This window comes from Carassius gibelio, chromosome B7 (assembly GCF_023724105.1).
Source record: "Carassius gibelio isolate Cgi1373 ecotype wild population from Czech Republic chromosome B7, carGib1.2-hapl.c, whole genome shotgun sequence".
Lineage (NCBI taxonomy): Eukaryota > Metazoa > Chordata > Actinopteri > Cypriniformes > Cyprinidae > Carassius > Carassius gibelio.
The window spans coordinates 25,469,886-25,487,704 of NC_068402.1; the positions used below are offsets into that span (position 1 = coordinate 25,469,886).

The 17,819-nt window shown below is 36.8% G+C and overlaps 2 protein-coding genes across 4 annotated transcripts; both read right to left on the bottom strand.

Moving 5' to 3' along the window:
• Nucleotides 1-606: 606 nt before the first annotated feature.
• LOC127961180 (protein regulator of cytokinesis 1-like) lies at nt 607-9,219 on the bottom strand. Of its 2 annotated transcripts, XM_052560169.1 has the most exons (15): nt 9,072-9,219; nt 8,534-8,666; nt 8,328-8,450; nt 7,881-8,114; nt 7,609-7,779; nt 7,385-7,534; nt 7,143-7,290; nt 6,926-7,062; nt 6,764-6,859; nt 4,754-4,900; nt 4,446-4,556; nt 4,090-4,197; nt 3,792-3,968; nt 3,070-3,101; nt 607-2,355 (listed from the first exon to the last, which is right to left on the bottom strand). In XM_052560169.1, exons 1-14 carry the CDS (start codon nt 9,080-9,082, stop codon nt 3,075-3,077), a joined length of 1,773 nt encoding a protein of 590 aa, XP_052416129.1. In that variant the 5' UTR covers nt 9,083-9,219; the 3' UTR covers nt 607-2,355; nt 3,070-3,074. The 2 variants fall into 2 exon arrangements, with proteins under 2 accessions (XP_052416129.1, XP_052416128.1); XM_052560168.1 differs by lacking the exon at nt 3,070-3,101.
• Nucleotides 9,220-10,608: 1,389 nt separating this feature from the next.
• Nucleotides 10,609-17,591, bottom strand: vps33b (VPS33B late endosome and lysosome associated). 2 transcript variants are annotated; one of them, XM_052562242.1, is made up of 24 exons: nt 17,454-17,591; nt 17,052-17,180; nt 16,869-16,949; nt 16,679-16,740; nt 16,548-16,597; nt 16,398-16,465; nt 16,268-16,313; nt 16,093-16,187; nt 15,183-15,287; nt 14,969-15,059; nt 14,778-14,855; nt 14,591-14,664; nt 14,418-14,504; nt 14,248-14,338; nt 13,411-13,485; nt 13,252-13,316; nt 13,107-13,161; nt 12,431-12,477; nt 12,167-12,299; nt 11,984-12,057; nt 11,790-11,891; nt 11,621-11,696; nt 11,325-11,447; nt 10,609-11,226 (listed from the first exon to the last, which is right to left on the bottom strand). In XM_052562242.1, exons 2-24 carry the CDS (start codon nt 17,145-17,147, stop codon nt 11,147-11,149), a joined length of 1,854 nt encoding a protein of 617 aa, XP_052418202.1. In that variant the 5' UTR covers nt 17,148-17,180; nt 17,454-17,591; the 3' UTR covers nt 10,609-11,146. The 2 variants fall into 2 exon arrangements, with proteins under 2 accessions (XP_052418202.1, XP_052418203.1); XM_052562243.1 differs by lacking the exon at nt 17,454-17,591 and adding an exon at nt 17,256-17,447.
• Nucleotides 17,592-17,819: the final 228 nt, after the last annotated feature.

Consider the following 17,819-nt stretch of genomic DNA (forward strand, 5'->3'; position numbering starts at 1 on the left):
TAATGGTTTTAATAGTTAAAAGCTGAGGGTGTGTAATATTTGTGATGATATTTTTAGATGAAACCATTATAATATCTGTGATCTTTTTTTTTTAAAGTTCTTAAAATCTAGATGTAGTTTAAGACTTAAAACTCAAAATCTTTAATCTTATTTTTTTTAATATGTTTTGGATAGTAACCATGATTTTTTCCAACTGATCAGTTCTCTGCTCAAAAGCAAAGATATGTATAATATAGAAGTAAGATTAAAGCTTTCTATTACAGTGGATCCATTATTAATAAACTTTATATACATTATTAATGACCCGTTATTTTTATCAATTTTTAAGTTATCCACCCGTTGTTAAGTCGCTAAACAAGAGCAACAGCTGGATGTGAATTTACATGCTTAAGGAATATATATATATATATATATATATATATATATATATATATATATATATATATATATATATATATATATATATATATATACACACACACACACACACACACACACACACACACACACACACACACACACACACAAATATACAGAAACTTGTTTGGGATAAAACAGAATCCGAGACTCACAGAATGTTCAAAAGTGAACTGTAATGCAGTGAGTTGTACAATATAACAAAGAATGCAATAAAGTGTTTATTTTTACATTGTGCAAAACATACAAAAGCAACATTAAAATACATTGTGATTCTGACAATATTGCCAATAATGAGAAATAACTAGTTTATTTTAAGTCTTAATTTAGTATTTTAACTTTATTTTAAGTCCTAAATTGTTAGGAACAGCTGAGTAGTTGTAACATTAAAATACACATTAATTTGTTACAAGTACATATAAAGCAGTGCTTGTCTTAGTGTTAAAGTGAACATACATGTAGAATCCCACAAAGAGACATTTAAATATATACAGGCCCGTAAAAAGGTTTTAGCCCCCTTCCATTTTATTTATTTATTTATTTTTTTGTGTGTGTGTATATGTCACAGATTCAGATCATCAAACAAATTTTAATATTACACAAAGATAACCAGAGTAAATACAAAATGCAGTTCTGAAATAATGATTTGATTTATTAAGGGAAAAAAGCTGTCCACATCTGCCTGGCCCTACATGAAAAAAGTAATGGACCCCTAAACCTCATAACTGGTTGTGCCACCCTTTGCAGTAATCAACTACAATAAGGCGTTTTTGATAACTGGCAATGAGTCTCACATCACTGCGGAAGAACTTTGTCCCTCTCTTCTTTGCAGAATTCTTTTAATTCAGCTACATAATGAGCATGAAAGGCCTGTTTAAGGTCATGCCACAGCATCTTAATCGGATTTAAGTCCAGACTTTGACTTGGCAACTCCAAAACCTTCATTTTGTTTTTCTTAAGCCATTCAGAGTGGGACTTGCTGGTGTGTTTGGGATCATTGTCCTGCTTTATAACCCAAGTGCACTAAAGCGGGATACAAACCTTCCAAAAAGTTAAATTTTTGTCTCACCAGTCCACAGAATATTTGCCCAAAAGTCTTGGGGATAATCAAGATATTTTTTGGCAAATGTGAGACGAGCCTTTGTATTATTTTTGGTCAGCAGTGGCTTTTGCCTTTGAATTCTCCCATGGATGCCATTTTCTCATTGTTTCTCATTGTTGAATCATGAACACTGACCTTAATTGAGGCAAGCGAGGCCTGCAGTTCTTTACTTGTTGTTCTGGGTTCTTTTATGCCCTCCTTGATGAGTCGTTGTTATGCTCTTGGAGTAATTTTGGTAGGCCAGCCACTCCTGGGAAGGTTCCAAGTTTTCTCCATTTGGGGATAATGGCTCTGACCTTTGTCAGACAGGTTCTATTTAAATTATTTCTTGATTTAACAGGTCTGGAAGTAATCAGGCCTGGAAGTGACTAGTGAAATTTAACTTAGCTTTCTAAAATAATGTGGTTAATCAGTTATTTCATGATTTAATAGGAGGGGGCAAATAACTTTTCACTTGGGGCTAGGTAGGTTTGGACAGCTCTTTTCCCTTAATAAATGAAATAATCATTTAAAAACTGCTTTTTTATGTACTTGCATTATCTTTGTGTAATATAAAAATTAGTTTGATGATCTGAATCTTTTAAGTGTGACAAATATGCAAAAAAAAAAAAAAAAATGGGAAGGGGGCAAAAAACCTTTTCACAATACTATATTACCTTCATTTAAATATAAAATGCATAGCTAAAGCTATAAAGAACAAGAACCCATAAGCCATCATCTAAAGATCCCAGTCCTAATAGCACAAAGTGTTGCATGCAGTAGAGTTAAAGCTGAATGATGGCTGAGTTCAGGATTTCAGGTACGTGTTTTGATTTAGATGACTTGGAGAGGTCTCGCTGTGACAAGAAAAAGACAGATTAAGAGACATTTTGACATGGAAAAAAAATTATCTGAACACTGATATGAAATTAGGTTATTCATAATACATACTGGATATATTTACAGCTTAAAAACAAGAAAGACAGAGTGGCAGATAATGGCAGTTAGGCATTAATAACTGAATTGTAAATGAATAGAAAGTCTTACTGTATAAGTGTGAATTAGGAAGAAAAACAGTTCAGTTCAAAGAGAGCCCGAGAGGATGTATAAAAGCGCAACTAATCAGATATTATACATGTATCACAAATGCCTTCAGAGGTCCATGAAAACTCTATTTGTTTGTATAAATTTATATCATGGAATTACTGCCCTAATCTGTTCAAATTAAAAGAATGTTACTATATTAGATATAATTTGGTAAGTTCAGTATGTGTTTAACAATGTACAGTCAGCCAATCATTACTGCAAAATAAACCCCTTTAGGGTAATACAGGACCCTGTCAGTCTTGATCAACTAATAAGGGGTTATTTATCGATAATTACCATCTGACTGCATTGTCCCTACATACTTTATTCAAGTGTTTAGTTAAATGTATAAAAGTGTTAATTTTATTATACAGTACAACATAATCAAAACAGTGTTAGCAAATCAAAGTGTGTTTAAGCGGAGTGTTAACCATACAGTTAAATAGGCAAAATTGAGGATGTTGGGAAATAAATCTCTAACAAACCTTGATTATATGGATTCAGGCTTGACAAATTCCTTTGGAAACAAGATTTTTATTAGCATAACATTATGCAAGTATCATCATTTTTTTAAATAGGCATTTATATACTTCTACACTTAACAATATAGTTCACTGCAAACTTAAGAATGTAAATTTGCTGAAAATTCATTCACTCCTAGGCCATCCAAGATGCAGATGAGTTTGTTTCTTCATGGGAACAGATTTGGAGAAAATGCGAGTTTTGAGCAGTGTAGAGTAGCACTTGCTGTTTGTCGTTTCTCCAATCACAAACACAGACAGTTTGTTTACGCAGTGCAATACGCAACTCAGTGCGTAAAAATACATCTTCAGTAATTATAATCTGTCCCCACTGGATGCAGCAAATGGCTTGTTTGTAATGGGTTTTATTGTTTTTGTCTTGTAGCGCCCGGTGTTCTGACACACGGCATGACCTTATAGTAAGGGGCGTAACATTTCTGTCACGAGCTTGAGGCATTCATCCAATCACAAGGCACTGAATAGCTGGCCAATCAGAGCACACCTCGTTTTCTGAACAATGAGCTTTGTAAAAAACGATGTGTTTCAGAAAGGCGGGGCATACAGGAGAAACAATAATGTGTAGTATGTGGAAAATAATGTGTTTTTTTTTTCACTTTAAACTGCATAAACACATTTCATTACTCTTTGATCAGACTGTTAGTTACTGATGGAGGAGATGAATTTACCTGAAATTCTGAATAGGTGCCTGCGACACAGTTAATGCTGAAGTTACGCTGTGGACTAGCTGGTACCTTCATCATCTCAGCCACACCACCAGTTAGATGACAGATATTCTCCTTATTGCGTTCTAGCAAACCTTGATGAGGAGGATTGCCATGGCCTGGAGTCTTCACATTACCCAGCTTTGAAAAAAGACGTGTAAGGAAAGAAGTAACACATTAACTTTGTTCATCAGTAAAGGATTGGACAAATTAGTTAAATAAAAGCTTGAGAACAATGGTGTTGTTACAGCCGTGCACTGACCTTGCCTGCTGAAATTGGAGGACGTTTTATAGGAGAATGACAGACAGTACCTCCAAAGACAGATCGGATAGTGCTGTTAGAAGTGCCAGTACTGGAGGTAGCGTTTAGCTGAGGAAAAGGAAAATGTGTGCATAAAGGTGTTTAATGTGAATAAAACCAACAAGAACACCCACGTTTCACAGCCCAATCAATTTCCAGTGGATAAAGTCATGTCCTGCCTTGCATGTTTTATATTGCAATACTCTTTTTCACTCAGAAATATGACACACTACATGTAAAAAAGGGCTGTGAACAGGGTTTCACATTGACTTGAATTCTGCTGTCATCATCAGGAAATAAAATCCTATTGTACATGCCTTTCGAGCTTTACAAGGTGTTGTGTTGCCCAGAACTCTTCGTTTAGTCGGTGTCCGGATCACAGTACCATAGACCATGTCCTCCTCTGTCTGCTTGCTCTTCTTTAGTTGCTGCACAACAGTTATTGGATTATTCAAATCTATCAATATTAAATCTTCATAATTTCAGAACTGGTCATTTTCTAGTAATGCATAATTCATAAATTCAGGCTACTCAGCAAATTTGGGTAAATGTATAAAATCTGAATTTTAATTCACATCTCTGGAGCATAGGTATATTCCTATGCACAGTAAAGTGAAATACGTACCCGCTCTTGTTTTTCCCGCTCTTTCTCCAGCCGGTACGTCTCCCATTGATCAGTAACAAACTGCATGAACTTCTGACCATTCACCAGGAACTCTCTGTTCTGTTCATGTTCCCACTGTTCAATCTCAGCCTTCAGCTTCTTCTCAAGCTAAATGAGAGAGACTCGATTACTAATGGCTAACCTTATAACGTTATATACTACTGTTCAAAAGTTGTCAAAGTTTATAATTTCACTAAGACTGCAGTTATTTGATCAAAAATACAGGCAAAAAACTACTCCAGTCTTCAGTGATCCTTCAGAAATCATTATAATATGCCGATTTGGCACTCAAGAAACATTTCTATAATAATCAATGTTGAAAACAGTTGTGCTACTTAATATTTTTGTAGAAGCCACATTACTTTTTTCAGGAGTTCAAAAGAACATATTTTATTTAAATTAGAAATATTTCAAACAGTGTAAAGAATCTTTGAATTAAACAATTAAAGAATATCTGCTTAATTAAAAAAAAAAAAACATTTTATATATATATATATATATATATATATATATATATATATATATATATATATATATATATATTTTTTTTTTTTTTTTTTTTAAAGGGGGGGTGAAATGCTCGTTTTCACTCAATATCCTGTTAATCTAGAGTACCTATAGAGTAGTACTGCATCCTTCATAACTCCAAAAAGTCTTTATTTTTATTATATTTATAAGAGAAAGATAGTCTCTACCGATTTTTCCCGGAAAAACACGACCGTCTAGAGTCGTAGCGTGTGGGAGGAGCTAAAGAATCACGTGCGCCAGTAGGCTTTTGCATTGACAGCGTTTGGAAGCTGTGACACAGATCCAAAGGCTAAAATTGAACAAGAGCAGCATCAGCAAAGGCGTCTCTATGTGTTATGTACTGAAACTGTATATATTTGCTTAGCGGTTTTGGAAAATGAGTAAGTTCCACTTTATGTCGTCTTTTTTTTTTTTTTTTAAGCTGTACATGTGGAAAGTGCAGTTTGATGACAACATCGCATGTTGTTTACCTGATGTGCTCACGCGCTGATAGCTAAGTTAACAACACAGAGATATTTGAAGCAGTTTTACTCACCGCATGTGGTTCCAACACACAATCGTGACCCTTTTTCGTTGGGACTGCATTATCCTTAAGAAATAAACGATAGGCAAATCCGTTGTCAAACTGGGCCTTGTTTGTAAAACAAGCATCTTCTAAATGCAGGGAACAAACAAAAACACTTGCACAACTCCATTCATGCTCTGTAAAAATAAACTCCATCCACTGGTCCCTTAATGCTGTTTCTCTTTTGGTGATCTGTGCAGGGTTGTCTTGCCCTGGCAACCAAAAACATACTTCTTTTGTGACTTTTCGCAATGCTCTCGCTCTGATCAGGCTGTGCTCAGCCTCTCAGTGCTCTGCTATACGGGAGCGCGCGCTCTTCCGGCAGAAGTGCCCTTAGCACCCATATAAGGAAATTCCGCTCCATCTAACGTCACACAGAGCCATACTCGAAAAAAACTTTCCGAAACTTGGAACAAAAATACTCCTTCAAACGTACAACTTAATTTTTGAAACTTTGTCCATGTTTAGCATGTGTGGCGAGTGGGGCGGGGCCGAGAGGCGTGGGAACGAGGAGTGAGGCCAGGTGTAGTGATTGAAGATGAGCTGCACCTGCGCCCCACCGCCAGTATCGAGTCCCACGTAGGAGATGGAAGGATATAAAACTGGAGCGACGACCGTGAAGGACGAGAGAGGACCAGGCCTGGGACATTATTTTATGTTTTGGCTTTTATTTGTTTTGGCTGTTGTGTTTATTTGGAATATTAAAATTATGTTTTGATTGTGCGCCGGTTCCCGCCTCCTTCTTCCCGATGAGTACAAAGGTTTTATCGTTACAGCATGAAATAGCATTTCACCCCCCCCTTTAATTTCTCTCACCCCAAACTTTTATATGGTAGCATGTACACATGTGTATCTTTCAATACATGTGTCATAATTACCTTGGGGAGACCTTTGACCAGATCAGCCCGTTGTTTCTCCTCTTTTAGCAGGTTTCCTCCTCTGTTGGTAAATCTGGTTGGATCTTTGGCCTTTTCCTACCACAAAACAGAGTGTTAGGTGATGCAAAAACATGATGAATATTTTCAGTCAGTTCAACTTACTTCAAGCTCTAAGAAAAGTCTCCAGCTTTCCTCCCATTTGTGAACACCTTCAAAAAGATCTTTATGATCCTCATAATACTGTTTAAGCCGCAATATTTCAGCATCATGCAAACTCAGGAGTTCCTCACTGAAATCATCTGAGAGGAGAAAAAAACCTCAGTCTTAATTCAATCACAAAAGACAGCAGTGTAAATAATTCAGAAAAATGACACCTCACCCTCATAATAGGGCACAAAAGCTTGCCGTTGGTCAGTGCTATAAAAGCACTTATCCCAGAACACCGCAATCTCATTTCGAATAGCCTCAGTAACATTCTGAATATTTTTAAGCTTCAGTTCCTCAAGACGTTCAACCTCAGCTTGTAACTGACAATAGAAGAAAAAATTTCAATACAATGACTGGACATTTGGAAGCCATAATTATTTTTTCATAGAGGTAAATTGTCAAAAGGTTACTAACAGCTTCCATATTTCTTTGCTTTGACAGGGTCATGTGTTCACACATTGCATCACGCTCTTCCTGTGGAGTCTGCAACCTTTCCCATAGTTCATGGATCTTCTCCCGATAAGAGCCACAGACACGTTCATTCTCTGCCTTTCTGCTCTCCAACTGAAATGATACATACTGTATTATACAACTGCTTAATAATCTTTATAGTACGTCAGATTCAACTTTTGTTGTACCTGGTGAAGGAGGACTTTGAGTGAATCAAGGTTTTCTTTAGACAAGCAAAAATTGTCTTCATCTTCACAAACAACATCCTTCTCAAAACTGGTCTCAGGCAAATGATCCAGATCGTCCATGCAAAGTATTATTCGCTTCTTCAACGTGACAAATTCTTTACGTCTCTGTTCCTTTCAATAAATATATATAAAACACTAAATATTAAACTGCACACTTCAATAAATGACGTTTATAATAGTGTAGTATTTAAAAGAAAGATGTATTGCCATACTTTCTCAGCAATGAGAGAGGAGATGTGTTGACGGAAGTGCTCCAGCTGTTCCAAGGATGGAACAGAATCAGCGGAGATAGAAAACGGCTGGAAGCAGAGCAGGTCACAGAGATCCTGATCCTGCTCGGTTAAGACTTTGAGTGCTTGCATTCTCTCATTTTTCTCCTTTAACATCACTTCAAGATGTGTACGGAGGTCTTTTTCCTGCTGTAGCATAGTGCCACTTCTGTCCTCCTAAAATGATTATGAACCAGAACCACAAAAAAAAAAATAGAATCAAAAATGGAGTTATGTGGCTTTTAGTGTATCAGCTATGAAGCCATTTTCTAGTTTGGACTCATTAATGCTCACCAAGGCTGCATTTATCTGATCAATAATACAGTAAAAATTGTGAAATAATATTAGTATTTAAAATAACTAAAAGTTGTCTCCAGAGTAAAAACTTACCTGAAATGGGGGAAGCTGTAGTTCCAAACACAATTTACTCAGATCATTTTGACATTTCTCAATACTGGTCGTCAGACGTTTCCGCAGACTCTCTTCCTCAGCAATCATCATGTCCAGAAGACTCTACAGAACATGTTGTGTTAGTTTATCACTGAAAACACTCTTAGGATTCATCAGCTGTTGCTCAAGTGCAACTCAACACTCACTTTGACATGATTCTTAACCACATTTGTCCTCTCTAATCGCTGATCCTCAGGGATGCCGATTTCCTCCCAGATGTCCTTCAGGTGGCAGAGAGCTTTATTCAGACATGCCACCGATTCTGCAGCAATCAACTCACTAAAATCATTGCGAGAAAGAATAGAAAACAGTGTCGACTCGATAAACCTCTATTCTAACAGATGTGTACTTACAGATACAGTGATTACGTCCATTAATAACATTAACAGAAGCTACTACATCATTATCTACTGTACATGCAGGTGTTTATAATATACATTCATTCATTCATTCATTCATCACAAAGCGACATTATACAACCCACCCATTCATACATACAAGCACGAATCTCAGACAATGATCGCGTGTGTGGATTAAAATACGATTCTAATCTTATCACCTTCAAAACAAGCTAATTTAAATTACAACTCAAACTACATTTTGATCAAATGACACACGTGCTTAAATCTGTGTCTCCGCATTCGTAGATAAATATTATATCATATCACTAGCATACACACTCACCTCTTCCTCATCCTCGCCCTAAGACAAGGCTCGTCGCTGTTTATTTGTATTTAACAAGGGAATATTTCACTGTACAGTCTTCGCACTTCGATTGTGTACCGTTTCTGTCTGATTCAAAACACGCGTCAAAACAGCGCTGCTCCTTCTGATTGGCTGTTTGGAGCTGTTCTGCGCATGCGTGAGGATGTGTCAAACAGACGGATTGTTCCAGCATGACCTCAGAAGCATTTATAAACGACCACTCCTGATTTTTTTCCATGAATAATGCACTGTTATAATGTAATAGCAACAAATGAATAACTGTGCAGCAATAATAATGGTCTTTTTTTACCATTTATTTATTAAGAAATATATTGTGTATTTTGTGTCTCTGTTCATTGCACTATTTATGTTTCAAGTCAAGTCAAATCTCCTTTATTGTCAATTCTTCCACATGTACAGTACATACATAGAGAGAATCGAAATTGCATTACTCTCAGACCCCTGGTGCATACAGATAACACTAACAGTAGAACCTAAAAATACAATAAGGGAGTGTAAAAAACAGTGCAGATAAAAAGATTTTTTGTGCAAAAAAAAAAAGCTTATTCAGTCTGATTAAAGTGACAAAGGGCTCAAGAGCTGTTATTTTATTTAAACTGACTGATGAGGTGGTAGAATGACATCAGTTCCATGGTGAATGAGGTAGAAAGCAGCCCAGTGCTGCTCAAAGTGACAGGTGCATGTCATCGTATGTTAGTGGGTAGGTGGGGGCGGGTGGAAAGACCTGGGAATGTGGGATCTTGGGGGGGGGGGGGGGGGGGGGGGGGGGATTTCATAGTTCAGTGGTGTCTGGGGCAGAAGAGGGATAGGGGGCAAGTTCGGGAGCAAGTTCAGCTTCCTGACAGCCTGATTAATAAAGCTTTCCTTCAGTCTGCTGGTCCTGGCCTGGAGACTCCACAGTCTCCTCCCTGATGGCAGCAGACTGAAGAAGCTGTGTGACAGGTGGGTGGGATCACCTGCAATGCAGAGGGCTTTGCGGGTGAGATGGGTCCCATAAATGTCCTGGAGGGAGGGGAGAGAGACACCAATGATCTTCTCAGCTGCTGTCACTATGCGTTGCAGAGTCTTTCGGCAGGACGCGTTGCAGGCGCCATACCACACCGTGATGCAGCTCGTCAGGATGCTCTTGATGGTGCCTCTGTAGAAGGTGTACATGATGGGGGGCGGGGCTCTGGCACTCCTCAGGAAATTTACAAAATATCTTTATGAAACATGATCTTTACTTAATATCCTAATAATTTTTGGCATGAAAGAAAAATCGATCATTTTAACCCATAAAATGTATTTTATGGTTATTGCTACAAATATACCTGTGCTACTTGAGACTGGTTTCGTGGTACAGAGTCACATATTTGTGTGCGTATTGTATGCAGAATTGTTGTACATTTTAACATAAAAAATAAACTGTTTAACTTCCACTTGAACATATACACATAGGTAGACCACTGGGTCATTTCACTGTTTCACTTAATTGACTGGGGCTAAAAGACACACCTGACACCAATAACTGTTTTATTGATCAGTCTTGAATCATTTATTACATGCATGGAAAATTCTGAGCAAACTGTATAAAACATTTTTACATAAATTCAGATGACACCTGCGCAGACATTTAACAAGATAGTTCACCTGAAAATTACAATCTTGTCCTAATTTACTCCAGACATGCACGACTTACTTTCTTCTGTGAAAAATAAAATAAAATATTTTGAGAAACATTTCAGTGTTTTATCCCTCCATGTAATAAGGTCAATGGTCACCTAAGCTGTTTGCTTACAAAAATTCTTTAAAATGTCTTTTTTTATGTTCTGCAAAATAAAGAAAATCATACAGCTTTGAAACACATGAGGATGGGGGAAAAAAAGGCAGATTTTTCTTATTTTGTTAAACTATCCCTTTAAGATCTACTAACCCCTCTAAAAGTACATTCGTTTTGGGATTTTGATGCCCGGGATATGAGGGCATATTCTGTCCTTTTTGCCCTCTCCTGGAACTGATCATTAAGTGTCCTCTTGTGGAAAGTTTTCTCAGACTCAAGCACCGTTCTCCAGTAATGCTTCCAGAAGCCGTGCACTGTTTGTGATGGCTGTAGTGACCACTATGAATCTGCAACCTTTCAAATAGATGATTTCATATGAACCATATATTCCTTTTTCTTTTTTACATAATAAGTATTTATAAAAACAAAAAATACATTCTAGATTGTTTTACCTCTTTCCCTGCCAAGGAACCGGAGTGCAGAGATCTCAGAGAAGGTGCAGCCACCAAGAAACATCACTAGAACAATTCTTTGAGCATCAGTTTTGTTCCTGGCATCTGAACTACTACTGCCACCTGAAACAAAAACAGGACAAAACAAGGGGAAGTGTAGGCTCGATAGCAAAAAATTATAATAAATGGTTTTTACAAATTCAAAATAATTATGAATATATTCTGAAATACTGCACCATCATATGATGTTTCTCAGCTTACAAACAGCTTCATACAAACGAATTCTGTGTTCAAACCTGTTACAGCAAATTCCTGTCCATTCAGCATGCGTGTAACCTCCTCCAGACCCGTCCAACCATCTCTCTCCAAAACCTGCGGACAGCACAGGCCAGAAGCAAACACTTTCAAATGTTGTTTAGCAAGAACAAGAAAGCAGCCAAAGCAAAGCCTCCTTTGAAAGCTCACCTGTTCGATCAGTTTGCAGCTCAGAGGAATATAAGCACCACTGAAAACATATGCCATGTCTCGCGGAACGCGAAGATCATATTCCTCACCAGACTTTGGTACCTGTATGTGTAGATTAGATGATCATGAAGTAAATATCATCATTTTGAACAGTTTTTATTTGATTTTCTTTAAGAAAAAAACTGTTAGCTAACCAGAGCTAGTCTTTTGCTCAGAGCTCGAAAATTGCTTTTCTTAGCCAGTGAGGAAAAGGCATCTGTCAGCTTCCCTGAACAGAAACATAAGAAACTACCGAGTGCATGTATGTGTGCATAGCAGTAAATGTAATAAATATGAGAGCGAGAGAGTGAATTGATTGCACTTATCCACATTCTCACCTACAGTCTTATCAGTGACAAGTTTCCCAACTTTACTCTCCATGACTGTCAGTGTTTCTCCTGCTTGCTGTTCTTCCAGCAAACCCAGCTGCCTCAGGTTTGCAAACGTCAGCAGGTGATCTATACCATAACTCTGAACAAGAGACAACTTACAGTATCATAGAGAACATCATCTCAAAAAAACATATTTTAAAGGCATTCTTATAAAATAATATGCTTTGGGAAGCTTTAGGTAAATGAGTAGATTCATAAATGTAAACATACCTGAAGGTACTGAGCTTTAAGAGATTTATAGTCCTTGGACAAAAGACCTGTGGGACAATTAAATGCATTATTGAACAGATGTTCGTTAAATAAACAGCTAAAAGGAACACTCCGCTATTTTTGAAAAGAGGCTCATTTTCCAACTCCCCCAGAGTTAAACAGTTGTGTTTTACCGTTTTCGTATCCATTCAGCTGATCTTCGGGTCTGGCGGTAGCACTTTTAGCTTAACTTAGCACAGATCATTGCATCTGATTAGACCGTTAGCATCTCGCTCAAAAATGACCAAAAAGTTTCTATATTTTTCCTATTTTAAACTTGACTCTTCTTTAGTAATATCATGTACTAAGACCGACAGGAAATTAAAAGCTACGATTTTCTAGGCTGATATGGCTAGGAACTATACTCTCATTTTGGCAAAATAATCAAGGAACTTTGGTGCCGTACCACGGGTGCAGAAGGCACAGTGATATCACAGTCTAATCAGATTCAATGATCCATGCTAAACTAAGCTAAAGGTGCTACCGCCAGACCCGGAGATTGGCTGAATGGATTCAAAAATGGTAAAACTCAACAGTTTAACTCTAGGGGAGTTGGAAAATGATCCTATTTTCAAAAATAGTGTAGTGTTCTTTTAAGACATTGATTCTATATACAACAACAATGAATCAGACTCACCATTTTCAGTGATGGACAACAGGCAAAGGAGTCTAAGACTGTCAATCATTGACACCTGATGGACAGAGTTTCCTCAAGCATTATTATTAATGTAACATCATCATACCAGCGTCTTCTAACAATAAAAGTGTTTGTTTGTTCATACCTGTCTGTTGATATGTTCTTCAATGTGGGTGATGCATTCACGGATCTCAAAGCCTTCAAGTAATGCTAATAATGGGAGAGAGTGGATGAGATTACAGTGTCGTGTTGCAGAATTCATATTTCAGATTTGCATGAACTCATACTTGTCAAGACATCTTACAATGTTCAGTCTTCAACAAGTCCTGGAAATCTTGCTTGGTCTTCTTCTTCATCATGGATTCACTTGCACCGATATCTAGTGGAAGAACAAAGCATGTTCTTTTATTTACAATATTAACAGTATTCATTATTTGAAAGACATTTCTTACACTTATCAATTGTATATTTATTCAAAACAGACAGTAAATAAGCAGTTATATTATAAAATATTGTTACTATTTAAAATAACTGTTGCGTTTTATAGATTTTATAGTTTATTCCTGTGATGTCAAAACTGATTTTCAGCAGCTATTATTCCGATCTTCGGTGTCACTCCTTCAGGAAAAAAAAAAAAAAAAAACAATTGTGGAAACCATTATTGTCAGGATTTTTGATGAATTGAAAGTAGAAAGGAGCAGCATTTTTTCAAATGGAAGTCTTTTATAACAATATACACTTTATCACAGACACTTTTGATTAATTAAATGTGTCCTCGCTGACCACAAAATTTCAAACCATAGTGTGAGTGTGTGTGTGTGACATATCAGGGACACAACTCTGTATAATGACATGGGTATGACACAGGTATTACAAGGAGAGGGTGACTTATGAGGACATAACCCATGTCCCCATTTATCAAAACGCTTATAAATCATCCAGAATGAGTTTTTTTGAGAAAGTAAAAATGCACAAAGTTTCCTGTGAGGGTTAGGTGTAGGGTTGGTGTAGGGCCATAGAATATACAGTATGTACAGTATAAAAACCATTAAGCCTATGGGATGCCCCCACTTTTCACAAAAACAAACGTGTGTGTGTGTGTGTGTGTTTATGTGTGTGACTGTGTGAGTACACTACTTACGAAGACTGAGAAGACGATGTTCCTGTTTCAGTCCTTTCAGTTCATCTGCAACAAATGCCTTCATCTGCTGGATGTCCATCCCACGCCGTTTCTGTTACCAATTCACATATTTTTGATAACTGTCCCACTGAGAACATGTTCAAATGTATCCTAATGTAGCAAGCACTTACATCATATGCTGTTTGAAGATTTTTGGCCTTCTGACTTAAAAAGCCAAACACATTGGAGAAATGCTCGTTCCTTATTTCATTGAACACCTGATGAATTAAACAAGCAGCAGGGTCAGTTTTAAAACAGTAGTTACTAACCACTGTCAATGTAATAACGTCAGTGTAGCTCTTACTTTATCTTGAGAGTTAAGCATCACTTTGATGCTCTTGTCAGAGGAAGTGACATCAGGGCCAAACTCCACACTGCCTAGAAACAAATTCAAAATGACATAAAAGGGATAAACTTGAAAAGAATTAACCCATTAAATAGACAAGCTTTAAATAATCAAGACAAAGAGCCTGTAATATAAAACTGCTTACCACATTTTATTCTGAAAATATCATCTACCAATCCCTCGTAAACAACTTGAGAGCAGAGTGGAGTAACAAAGTCCACATCTAAAATAATAAAATACAAGTTATGCAAGCTATTTACAACAGAAAAGGACAGTTTGCCAAAAGCGGTAAGAGTACATCTAAATGTAACTGTAATTTCTTTTTAAATAACTGACCTCGGTCAATAAGAAATACTTTTGCAAATTCAGGTTGTCTTGTTCTCTGTTCCCCCTCCTCCATTAGCTCCCTCCAGGATTCATACACCATCTACATACACACACACACACACACACACACACACACACACAAATGCAGTGAAAGACTGCCTTGATTCTCATCCAGGAAAATGTGTAAATCTATGACGGGAAGGGTTTTGTCACAAATCCTCACCTTGGCACATCTACCGATCCCATACACTTTGGAGAAAGAACCATAGACAGACTGTAAAAGATGTAGTGCACTTCCTGCAGTGGTCACCCAGCGCTGGTCTCCCTCCTGATGAATCATATAACAATTACTCCGATGTCAAACAAAAAAATGAATTTCACTACTATTCAAAAGTTCCAGCCCAATGTGATTTATTTTAAGAAATGTATATTTTTAATGAAATAATCTACACTTAGAAATAGATTTCTTGATAAAATAAATGTTATTCTTTCCAAATTTCAAATATCAAGTAGCAATATTAAAAATAAGAAGTAATGTTAAACACCAAAATTCACAATATGTGACCCTGGAGCACAAAACCTTAAGTAGCACAGGTATATTTGTAGTAATAGCCAACAATACATTGTATGGGCCAAAATTACAGATTTTTATTTTATGCCAAAAATCATTAGGATATTAAGTAAAGATCAAGTTCCATGAAGATATTTTGCAAATTTCCTACCATAAATATATCAAAACCTAACTTTTGATTAGTAATATGCATTGCTGAGAACTTCATTTGGACAACTTTAAAGGTGATTTTCTCAATATTTAGATTTTTTTGCACCCTCAGATTCCAGATTTTCAGATAGTTGTATCTTGGCCAAATATTATCCTATCCTAACAAATCATACATCAAAAACTGATTCATTCAGTTTTTAGATCATGGATAAATCTCAATTTCAAAAAATGTACACTTAAGACTGGTTCTGTGGTCCAGGGTCACATATTAGATGATTTCTGAATATTCATCTGAAATTCATTCTTCATAACAAGAAAACATACTACAAATCTTACTAAAACGAATAAAAAATGACAAATAAAATAAAAAAAATTCGGCCCTGAAACACAGTAGCATCCAAATCAGCATTACCAGAAAGTTGTCTCTGAAGAATTCAGGCAGCTCTAAACTCAGGATGTCGTCATCCAGAGGAAGAATGTAGAAATTCCACTCATCGGTTGTAACATCTAAGAACAAAACGTCATAGTTAATGTCTGCATTAGGAGGCCCAGGACCAAAGATTGACACATTAACACACTTAACCTACCTCCATAGACTCCCTGCTCTTCCAAAACCGTCTCGCATGCATAAAACTGTAAAGAATGCCATAACATCAAAATCACACAACAAAATAAAAATGCTGCATATTTTAACAGAATTTCCAGACCACTAGTTACCTTTTGGGGGGTAAATATGATCTTATATCTTCTGAATCTTCCAGCCACTTTGTCTGAATTAACCAAATCTGCAAGCATTGTTAAGACAAACTATTAAACTATACTTCCTCCTATATTATTAATCGTTATATAACAGCAAACCATGCCAACCTGAAATCCACTTCACAGTTTGTATTCTGGGACGTATCAGGAAGCACAGCCTGCGGAAAATATCAAATATGTAGCCTACATTTTACAGAGGAATTAGTTTTTAATTGATAAAAAGGTACTAGTTTACTTACTGGTCTGAACTGCTGGCAATTGGCTTGAGCTCAACTTTGTACAGTTTGTCGACTTCATGTTGCTAAAGGTGAAATCAGGTGTAGATTCGTCAGAGTGTGAATACATAATGGTATATTAATCTATCAAGAAGATATAAAATGCTAGTCATTTAGAAAGACTCCTCCTCAAATATATTACATGATATCATACCTTCAGGATTGTGACATTTGCTATACGATCAAGAGGGCTCATCAAATCTGCATCAATAAATAAATCCTTCTTCCCTGGCAACTGCAAAACATACATGTTGACACTTGCAATACAAATTCAAAATGCAAAGTAGTTTTCTGAAGAAACAGAGAAATTGAAAGAAGCAGTGGATGGTCGTGTCACCTGCTCCAGTAGAAAGATGAGCTGGTCTCTGGCCAGTCTTTTTAGCAGAGAGAAATCAGGCAGCCCAGGAGCATCTCTCCTCTCTGTGTGAGCCATTTAGAGAGATCCCACCACTAAAGATGGATGTACCTGTAAAACATTTCTCTATAACATCACTGTCACTCAGATCTGTGGAAGCTGCATGTACATAATGACAAGTATTACTCGACTACTGCAGCTTCTGTCTGAATTTGGTTCATGTCATTGAAGCTGGTGTTCCTTCAGCAGTTCTAACTGTCTTTCATTTTCACAGTTTATCAGCATATCGAAACTTCCAAGTTAGCTACAAAAACAGCATAGATATAGTTATGGGAATTCATTTAATCTGCATGTAAACTAAAAAGCAGTGAATTTGTCTCATACCTCGTCCACCTCTTTCCGGAAGTGGTTTCGCTATCTGTCTGACAGTCCGATTCATTTCCGCAAATCGGTTCTTTTGAACAGCAAAACCAATTCAGTGATTCTTTTGCGTTTTCCGGAGTTTTTGGTGCCAACGTGGCATTAAAGATTCTGAACGTAGGCACATAAAAAGTATAATACCATGTTAACATTTGTGTACTGCTACCATTGCTGTTATTCATTTCATTTCAAACCGTGAAATGATTCATTGAAAAGATCCAAATCAAAAGAACAAATGTCGCTACACTTGTTTCAGTACGGACATCTTAGACTTGCGGACACAAAAACAGACATACAAACAACATATAAAATATATATAAAATGTAACAT

What these genes read in the sequence shown, in the direction of transcription:
- LOC127961180 (XM_052560168.1), bottom strand. An exon ending in TCAAAGTCCTCCTTCACCAG is followed by an intron (nt 7,535 to 7,608) that starts GTACAACAAAAG and finishes GTATCATTTCAG; the next exon opens with TTGGAGAGCAGAAAGGCAGA. An exon ending in TGGTCAAAGGTCTCCCCAAG is followed by an intron (nt 4,901 to 6,763) that starts GTAATTATGACA and finishes TCTCTCATTTAG; the next exon opens with CTTGAGAAGAAGCTGAAGGC.
- vps33b (XM_052562242.1), bottom strand. Translation starts at nt 17,147, where the DNA reads ATGGCTCACACAGAGAGGAGAGATGCTCCTGGGCTGCCTGATTTCTCT. An exon ending in TCTTCAGAGACAACTTTCTG is followed by an intron (nt 15,288 to 16,092) that starts GTAATGCTGATT and finishes ATGATTCATCAG; the next exon opens with GAGGGAGACCAGCGCTGGGT. An exon ending in ACAGGAATTTGCTGTAACAG is followed by an intron (nt 11,448 to 11,620) that starts GTTTGAACACAG and finishes TTTTTGTTTCAG; the next exon opens with GTGGCAGTAGTAGTTCAGAT.